Source organism: Gossypium hirsutum, chromosome D08 (assembly GCF_007990345.1).
Source record: "Gossypium hirsutum isolate 1008001.06 chromosome D08, Gossypium_hirsutum_v2.1, whole genome shotgun sequence".
Classification (NCBI taxonomy): Eukaryota; Viridiplantae; Streptophyta; class Magnoliopsida; order Malvales; family Malvaceae; genus Gossypium; species Gossypium hirsutum.
This window is the reverse complement of record NC_053444.1, coordinates 67,109,131-67,118,981: the sequence shown is the minus strand read 5'-3', so window position 1 is coordinate 67,118,981 and position 9,851 is coordinate 67,109,131. Positions and strand designations below refer to the sequence as shown.

At 34.5% G+C, this 9,851-nt stretch overlaps 1 protein-coding gene across 2 annotated transcripts; it reads left to right on the top strand.

Moving 5' to 3' along the window:
• Window positions 1-306: 306 nt before the first annotated feature.
• On the top strand, window positions 307-9,600 carry LOC107909116 (sister chromatid cohesion 1 protein 4). 2 transcript variants are annotated; one of them, XM_016836531.2, is made up of 15 exons: window positions 307-1,220; window positions 2,275-2,536; window positions 2,649-2,746; window positions 2,836-2,882; window positions 3,527-3,576; window positions 3,866-3,950; window positions 4,090-4,984; window positions 5,116-5,472; window positions 5,596-5,737; window positions 6,302-6,438; window positions 7,093-7,862; window positions 8,375-8,408; window positions 8,645-8,753; window positions 8,907-9,036; window positions 9,185-9,600. In XM_016836531.2, the coding sequence occupies exons 1-15, from the start codon at window positions 1,097-1,099 to the stop codon at window positions 9,281-9,283; spliced, it is 3,339 nt and encodes a 1,112-aa protein (XP_016692020.2). In that variant the 5' UTR covers window positions 307-1,096; the 3' UTR covers window positions 9,284-9,600. The 2 variants fall into 2 exon arrangements, with proteins under 2 accessions (XP_016692020.2, XP_040954880.1); XM_041098946.1 differs by lacking the exons at window positions 307-1,220; window positions 2,275-2,536; window positions 3,527-3,576 and having other exon boundaries at window positions 2,651-2,746.
• Window positions 9,601-9,851: the final 251 nt, after the last annotated feature.

Here is a 9,851-nt window from a genome sequence, read left to right as displayed (position 1 = left end):
TTTATTTTTAAGATTTTTTTTTTATTTTTAAAAATTTAAAATTTAAAATTAATTGTTATTACTGTTAAATTTTTTGGTTTATTATTTTAAAAAAAAATTCACTTGATAATAATATAAGTAAAATAATGACATTATAATAAATTTGAATTAATAAAATAATTTAATAAGTTAACAATTAAACTTAAAATTTAAAAAGTAAAAAAATAAAAAATATAGGGATTAAATTTTAAATTTGTAAAAATTAACGGTTTAGTTTTCCAAGAATGTGTAAAATATATTTTGGTCCACATGGAGTGTTCAGATAATAAATTAAAAGTAGTTTAACCAATCAAAAAAGAGTAAGCGCGGGCTACTAAGCTTGTTTTAGTTTTATCTTCAAATATCGAATCATTTACTATTAATTTACATTACATTATAACAGACACGGCGCTACTCTTTTTTTTTTTCTCTTTCCTTACACACCAAACACGGAAACTCACCCTCTTTCTCTTCTCGTGTCTGTCCGATCTGACTCACTATTCTAACTCGTTCTCTCTCTCTTCAATCCCCTCAACTCTGTTATGAAGCTGTAGTTTTCCTCTCCACGAAAGCTTCGCTTATTCGAGGGCTAGGGTTTACGCATCGAAGCAAAGCCCAAGTTGGGAGTTTTTTTTCGTTTCTTTTTTTGGTCGATTCTTATGGTTCGATATTTTGGGATGTTCTACTAAGTGGTGGGTCTGTGAATTTAGCTGAAATGGTGCCCGTTTTATATGGGTTACGGGGTTTTTCGAGTGTGTGAATGGTTGCTTGGTGGATAGGGAGTAATTAGGGTTTCGTTCTTATTATTGAAATCTAGGATGTTTTGAATTTCTTTTTGTTCATTTTCGTAGCTGGGAGTAGAAAAAATTAAGGGTTATGTTGGGAAATTTTGGAAATTTAGGGGGTTGTCCTGGGAGCTATGGGAGCATGTTGAATTTGTACCGAGGATTTGAAGTTGTTTGCTTTAGGGTTTATTTTTGATTAGGAGGATAATTTTAAGATTAGATAATAGGTTTTTCTTACATTTAGGGGTGGGGAAGTTTGTGTGAAAAAGTAGGGATCGTATTGGGAGAAAAAAATGTTTTATTCACAGTTTATATTGGCGAAGAAAGGTCCCTTGGGTACGATATGGATAGCAGCTCATCTGGAGAGGAAGCTCCGTAAGAATCAGGTGGCTGATACTGACATCGGTGTATCTGTTGGTTAGTACTTTCTAATTTCATTTTACTTGTTTAGTTTGGAATCCAGAGTTCAAATTTAGAATCTTTATCTCTTTATTTGCATATTTATTTTCTTTGCCAAATTGAGGAATATGTACGTCTTCTTAAGGAAATAAATAGCTAGAAGTACTTAGTTAAAATTTATTTATTTGATTGGAAGGTATGCTTATTTCATTTCCATGATTTGTAATTTATTATTCAATAAATATGTACGTCTTCTGATGCTTGAAGACTTCTATGTTTATTGAGTATTTCTAACAGTTTGATCAAATCAAAACATTTCTGATCAATAAACAAATATTAGTAAAACTGGTATTTGGGAGTTGGAAATTATAAATATTGGGTTAGCTTGAAAATTAGCGAGCTTGATGGCATGGCCATTACTATTAGGTTAGTTAAAATGGACTCTCTAGAAATATGTCGGAGGTAGTGTGCATATTGGAATAGTTTGCTGCTCATATGCATTTATTGCCTACCAGTTTCTGAAATAGAAAATTTTATTTTGAAAGTTTCTTTTAATATTTATTAAAGATAATTTTTAAAAGCTCATAACATCCTCCTCTTCATTCTTATTCTTGTATGAGCTTATTTTCTTCAAGTCATTGCATGCTTTTTCCTTGTCATGGCCCTGCTGGACATACACGGAGGGGCTATGGGCAACTCTGTTTGTTGCTTTGAAATTTATAGTCATGCAGGAGTAGTTTCCCTTATTGGCAGGGTAAATAACCATGGTGTTGGTAGCATCTTCATAAAATATGGTTTTACTTGGTTACTCAGGAGAGGAATTTTCCATTGAGTTTACTCAGCACTTTGTTGGTTTTGTTGCTCATGGCAGATCACTGCACTAATAGAATTAGATAAGGCTATACAATCATGATGATGATAGGGTTGTTATCTTTTCATGTTCCAATATCAAATTTTGTTTTTGTTTACAGGGAACCTTCTTACTGAGGATAGGTGCCTAGGCTTATCTAACTTTTTGAATTCTTTTTTTAACTATAATCTTACTTGTTTATTGTTATATGGCTCTGAGCAGACTCTATTCTGTTTCCTGATGTACCGATTGCACTACGATTGTCAAGTCATCTTCTTCTCGGAGTGGTGAGGATATATTCTAGAAAGGTGAATTACCTTTTTGATGATTGCAGTGAAGCCTTGCTTAAGATAAAGCAGGCTTTTCGCTCCACTGCGGTTGATTTGCCACCGGAAGAATCAACTGCGCCTTACCATTCAATCACTTTGCCAGAGACTTTTGATCTTGATGACTTTGAGCTGCCTGATAATGAGATCTTTCAGGGGTTAGTCATGATGTTTTTCTGTTGCTTTGGTGATACGAGATACACATTGAATATTTTCATAAGCTATCTGGGGAAGTACTATATGTTTGTTAACATGTAGCTCTTTTGGCAGTAACTATGTTGATCATCATGTTAGCTCAAGAGAGCAGATTACGCTTCAAGATACCATGGACGGTGTTGTTTACTCCACATCACAATTTGGATTGGATGGTCAGTACTGCTCTTGACTGTGATACACTGGATTTTTTGGTTTGAAAAATATTAGTAAATATAAATCTCTTCATTTTGAATATTTTCAGAACGTTTTGGTGATGGTGACACTTCTCAGATTGGTCTGCTTGATGAGGTAATCTATCATTCTTTCTTCCCCATCATTTAGGGATTAGTTTGGCAGGTGGTTTGCAATTAGAGAGAGGCTTACTAATGTAGGACCTAGATTGGAGGCTTACTAATGTTGAGGTCGTACCCACTAAAAGGTAATGAAATGAACTAGAAAAGTGGGTTGCTGGGGAGGAACAATTTTAAAATGATGCCTTAGCAAAGAAGAGGGGTAAAAGAACAAATGTTTTGTAAATTTACTGCGTTGTGAGAGTAGGTGATGCAGTAATATCATCAGATTAATATCAGAAATGTATATCCCTACCCTCAGTAGTAAGTACAAATGGATTGCTTATGATCTTTTAGGGATGCGCATCAAGTGGATCAATTTACTGAAACCATTTCATAGGTGATTAACTTCTGAAACCCTGACATCTTGGTTTTTGAAGTTGAGAATATGCTTCCATGGATCCTCTGGTCAGCAGAACCTTTAAATTGCTGAATTGCTGATGGTTTCATTCATTGTCATTCAAAGTTGATATCTTTGGGGTCATGGTATTTAGCTTGTCTTCTTTATGAATTGACTGACCCGATTTTTCTTATTCATGTTTCTATTTTCTCTTTATGCCAATCATCTACTGAAAATTCTTGTCTTGAATTAATCTTAAGCAGGAGCTTGTCCTAGATAGGGTTGCGTCATCCAAACATGCTGGAGTGTCAGAGTAAGCTTCACACACAGACAAACACACAGAAATATACATGCAGATGCACACACACACAGTCGCACTTTATTCTTTCTCCGATCATTAGCATATCAAATACTTATGCTTCATATATGCTTTTTTATCATATTTTCCTTTTTTTCATTTTGGATAGTGTGGTTTCTCAACTCCCTATTGGGTAGGTTGCAAAGCACAGCCAATTACTAATCAGTCATTAGTTTCACTAGTTAATTTATGCAAATATTTTGATAATTTTGTATTTATTGCTTGCTTTTAACTTTCATTTCAGATATGATCCCCAAGGGTCAGATGTACCACAAGAGCAAGTCCCAAGTAATTCAGAAGCTATGCCAATGGATTGCAGTGGGGATCAGGTTTATTTTATAGTCAACATAACTGAAATCTCAATTTCCTTTTAATTTCATACTTTCTGTCCATCTTGTAGAAACAATTCATGTTCTAACCATTTTATTTTCTTACTTGCCTTAATAAATATGTTCTGCTTGGTGTTAGGTAGAAGATCTCGCTGCAAATTCTGAATTTATTGATTATGAACAAGATCCAGGTACTCCTGGATTAGTGGAGGTGCCTAACTTGTCTGGTGTTCATGAGGAACTGACAGGTGGTGATCATGCAGAACCAGAACATGACAATCTTACAGAATTGGCTAACTCAAAGTGTGTAGAAAATGCTTCTAATAAATCAAATCTTCACCATGAAGATAACAATCCATTGGATCAGTCATTGGAAAATGAAATAAATCATGATGCTGTTGTTATCGAGCCTCCTGAGAATGATTGCCATATTAGTGACATGGAGAAAGAACAAACTAAACCGCAGGAAAGTTCTCTCCCTGATGCTGTGTCTGTGGAGTGTGCATCTGCTGTTGGGACTGTCAGAGGACCTGATGGTTTGGATAGGGTGGAAGAGATGCATAATGGCGGTATGCACTCAATTGATAGAACTGACAGGGAATGTGCAGAATCTCCTAGCTGCTCCAATGTCACCTTTGATTTGGATGAACCTGCTCGAAGAACAAGTTCAAATAGCAACTGTGTGCCCATGTCAGATGGCAATTTGGAAAATGATCAAGCATTACAAAAATTTGAATTTGGGAATGAAGCGGAAGCCACCGGTAATTTGGAAGAATCATATGGCAAAGCAATAGCTTCAAATCCTTCCTGTCCATTGGAATCACCTAGTAGGCCAACAGTAATTGATGGAGAAGCTCAAGCTTTTCAAGAACCGAATGTCTCTGAAAATCTTAAAGAAACTGGTATTCATGAAGAGGTCTCGTCTGTTCAATTTCTTGGGAGCAATAATTTGGCTGCTGCTGAGCAGAACTCTGTGGATATGTCCCAAAGGGAGGAGGAAGTTCATGCTTCTGGAGCTCCAATTGAGGTGCAAGGTTTGTTTTATGAGTCTCATGCATGTTGTCTTACATAGATTGGGGATCTTTTTAAGATTATATATGACAACAATTTTTCTAACCATAATGAATTCGTTTTAGATTGTTTCTTATTAACTATCTTCTTGCAGGTGAAGTCTGCCAAACTCAGATGTTGGAACCTGCTTTTTGTGGTCATCAGTTGGAAAATTCAAATAGTTGTGCTATGTCTGACTTGCCTGCACCTGAAAGGTTACTCTCTGCACCGGAAGAACTGCTTGATAAACCAAGTGATTTGCTGGTTGAGTCTACCCCAGACAAAGAGGTCCTAGCAGGGAATGATGAAATTGATGCTGGAACGAAACTCATTTCAGGAAAAAAGCGAAGTTTAACTGAAAGTACACTGACTGTAGAGAGTATAAACTCAGTTGAATCATTTGGCAGGCCCCAATCCATGAGAACTGCTGAATCAGTTCCTGATGATGATGACTTGTTGTCTTCTATTTTAGGTAGCGGCACTTTTAACTCTAAATTAACTATTATCTGCCTTCTATTGGATTACTAGAATAGCATGGATTGTAAGGCTGTTCTTCATAAGAATATTTTTGTAAATGAATTTTTTATTGCTTCAGTTGGGAGAAAATCTTCAGTTTTTAAAATGAAGCCAACTCCTCAGTTTGAAGTTGCATCAAGGAAACGCACACGATCTGCAGCAAAACCTAGTGCCACCAAGAGAAAAGTTCTTATGGAAGATACTATGGTTTTACATGGCGAGTATGTTATTAATATGTTTTTATTGCTCCTTTCTTTCTTTCACTAGTTGATGTTCTGATGATTGCTCTCTTCTCAAATGAATTTGAAAATTCAAATGCAATATTATTTTTGCAGTCATGTAACATTGTTTTATTTAAGCTCACTATTTTCTTTGATTATATAAATTAAATTTTATATTATGAAATTCATGCACTTGGAAGATTCTACCTTTTCATGCTTTCTTTTGCAACCTTTTCATCATTTGACATAGATTGACGCGCTTTATCTGAAGCACATTTTTGTTTTCTTCTGTTGTCAACAAATTTTACAAAAGGGACTTGCCATGTTTTGAAGTACCTGGTGCTTTATATATAGATAATAATAATCTATTTGCAGTATGACATGGTTTACATTGCATTAACTTGCTTAAGAATTGAGATATGATCAAATTGTGTTTATTCTCAGCATGGCACATTATGAAATATTCTTGAATGGAATTTATTCTGAGAATCTTAGTGTTGCATTTATAATTTTAGATCTAGTGTTTAAGTACTGATTAATTTGTCCTTGCTTTTTTCTATCAAGTACAATACGTCAGCAGTTGGTTAATACTGAAGACATACGTCGTATTCGCAAGAAAGCACCTTGCACGCGCACTGAAATTTCATTGATTCAGAGACGATTCTTGGAAGATGAAATCTTTAGTGAATCTGTACTTACTGGTGAGATCAAAGTGCTGAAAAATCACTGTATCTGCATGCTTTTGTTGGGTCATTGAAATAAAAGAAAAGAATTCCAACTTGTTCATTAATTGCAATGGGTGAAAATTAATAGTCGGTGTGGTTTAATGTACATAGTGGTGAAAGAGGGAGAATGATAATACTGCATCGAAACACCCCCTCCCCCCAAAAAAAAAAATAAATAAAGAACACCACACACCTCAATATTATGTTGCATCCCTATGTGAGGAAAATTTATTGATACACCTCTAATATATCTCCTGAAGGCCTTGTTCGTATTTGACTTGTTTTCATTGGAAAAAGTTGTGACATTTAGATGTTTGTTTAGTCTAGGGCATCCTCTGGCCCTATTCAGAACTATACTGCCTGCTACTACATGCATTTTTCCTATTAGCGTATATACTATTACCTTATTTCTACGGAGTATTTTCTAGATGTAGACTTCAGTTTTTGTATTGATTTCATTTGTATGAATCTAAACTCAACCTTTAAATTGTGTGGACTAAGATTTAACTATGATCATCTTAACGGTTGTCCATCTTTGTTTTGAATTTATGTTACTTGAAATAATTCTGTCTCTTTTAATTTTAATACGTTGATTATAACTTTGTGAGTTGCAAATGGTGTACCTTTCAGGTATGTCGGATGACTTGACATGTTTGCACAGTGAACAATATGATCTAAGCAGTATCAGGATTTCTGAAGGTGATGAAAACCACGCATCAAATGAAGTAGCTAAGGATTCAGGGTGCTCTGTCGGACCTGATATTGCTGAAGGTGGATTTGAAGGGAGCTCTGTGCCTTTAATTAATGGCAATGATGAGCAAGTACAGTCTGTTGGTATTACTGTTCACACTGAAACTCGGCAGGGTGAATACAGTGATCTGAATTCTCAACAGGATAGAAATCCTGTCGATGGGATCACAGAAATGGAAATTGACAGAGATAATGCTGAAGCTGTTAATGCATCAAATCACTTTGTTCTAAATGAGTTTGGGGTGTCATCCCCAACTAATCTTGGTACTGAGTTTTTGTTGGAAGAAAGTAAAGCCAATACATCAGCTGATGGTAGTATAGCAGAATGCTTTGCACCTATTGAAAATGGGACTAATTCTCTTGTCACTTTACAAACTGGTGAGTCTGTGAATGGTTCTCAAAATGCATATGAAGCTGAAAATGATAAGGTTGATGTGATAGATGAGGCTCAAGTTGAGGTTGCACTCTTGGATCATGATGACAAGGACCCTATCCGTAAGGATATTGAAGAATGTAGAATGGATTCTACATATTCAGAAAATGTTGATGTGGTTCTGAACAATGCTTCATTAAATACGGGAGAAACCTCAACCTTTCAGGAAGTTGATGCAGTCAATAAAGAAATGACCTCTCTTGTGGATAATCAAGCTGTAAGTGCTCTAACTTTTTCCAAACTGTTAGCAATTTCTATTCTTGTAATATTCATGTAGTGCTATAACTTTAGAGCAATAGCTGAAAGTAATTTAGGCATCAATATTGAGTTGTCTGATCCACTCCAGATTGATTAATTGAAAATATTTCCTTGAAAAAGAAAATTATTTTCTAATATATTTTAGTTTATGTTGAATATTTAACATTGTCCTATTCCGTAAAACATGGTTGACAGTGATTCATTGAAAATATTTCAATACTTAAACAAACATATATTTTCTAAATATATTTTAATTTATGTTGAATATTTGACTTTGTTCTATTCATAAAGCATGGTTCACATATAGATAATTATTCCGATCCTCAACTTTGTATTCATGTTAACTTATTCAGTCATTGTGCTATTTATATTTATAATGTTGCTATGAAAGTTGTATTTGTGGTAGTTTTCCTTGTTTTACTTGAGGCTCTAAGAATCCCTTAAATGACTGTTTGGCCTTGTGGGGTGCAGGAGTTTGAGGATGTTGCCATTGGAAATGATACAGGTTTGATCTTATTGCCTTGTTTTGCTTTTACATTTCAGTGTTGATGAGCATTACTTGAAATTATATTTATTTGAATTTTCTTTTTAAGTAAAATGAATCACAGTTTGTATATAATTTTCTTTTAGTAATGAAAGGTTCAGGCAGGTGGACTTCGGTTAGGATTTGGACCATAGGGTGCTATTGCTTCCCAATGTAAACGATGATTGGACATTTGTTTTCTTTATCTTTCTTTCCAGAATTCCTGAATGTAGATGATGATGAGCTAGGTGAAGATGATGATAATGGCATGCCGGGCGGTGATGAAAGTCGTCTTCTTGACAATAGTGGATGGTCTTCTCGTACCAGGTCTGTATGCTCCCTGTAGTCATTGATATAACTATTTTTTTTTAACTCATTAATTTCAACAATAATTTAGCATTTGTCGAAATAATTTTGTACCTTAATAACTGGAATGATTCTAGATCTCATCTTAATGTTTTCTGATGCTTTTTCTTTAAGGGCTGTTGCCAAGTATCTCCAGAATTTATTCGAGGATGAAGCTGTACATGGACGTAAGGCACTTTCTATGGACAGTCTATTGGCTCGTAAAACACGTAAAGAAGCATCGAGGATGTTTTTCGAAACACTGGTATGTCTACTAAAACTTATCTGAAAGTAACATTTTAAGTGCACAACACTATCCATCTACGGATTAATGAACAGATTTCTGCTACTAACTACATATTAACATAAATTATTCTCTTTGTTCCTTGGTGTAAATATTATCCAATCTACAGGTTCTTAAGACAAAAGATTACATCCATGTAGAACAGGGGAAACCCTTCGATGATATCTGTATAAAGCCTCGATTGAAGCTCTTAAAATCAGATTTCTGATCCCTTTGCATAGGAAAAAATAGCAGATACAGTGGAAATTGCCTTGTTGGTGTTGCTTTCATGCTCAGCCTGCGGTGCTGATTATTTTGTTTCAATCAAAATGTTTGGTTATATTTTTATTATATAAAAAAGATGTTGATTAGCAAATGAAATTTAAATAGCTTAACAGTGGGGAGGGATGTCACACGTCATCTTTCATGTTTGATTGTAACGAGTAGGTAGGACAGTTGGACGGTAGTTGTGTGTGTGTATGTATATATATTTATATATGTAAAATATCTCAATTTGCAAATGAAGATGCTAATTTATTTATATTATTTCTTTGTTTCAAGCTGCTATTTGGCCTTTCATTGATATTCTTTTTGAGTTGAGTTGCTTGTGCTATCCATTGGTTCCAATTATACAAAAATATTACCTGATTCTATAATTCTTTTTTCCTTTTATATTTTGTATGAATGCAGAAAAACATTACTCATAATATAAAAAATATTTCCTAATTATACAAATTATTACAATATTTGTAATGTTTTTTTTTTGTAATTATACAAAACATTACTTGATCATATAA

What these genes read in the sequence shown, in the direction of transcription:
- LOC107909116 (XM_016836531.2), top strand. Translation starts at nt 1,097, where the DNA reads ATGTTTTATTCACAGTTTATATTGGCGAAGAAAGGTCCCTTGGGTACG. An exon ending in TAGTGAATCTGTACTTACTG is followed by an intron (nt 6,439 to 7,092) that starts GTGAGATCAAAG and finishes TGTACCTTTCAG; the next exon opens with GTATGTCGGATGACTTGACA. An exon ending in GGATGTTTTTCGAAACACTG is followed by an intron (nt 9,037 to 9,184) that starts GTATGTCTACTA and finishes TCCAATCTACAG; the next exon opens with GTTCTTAAGACAAAAGATTA.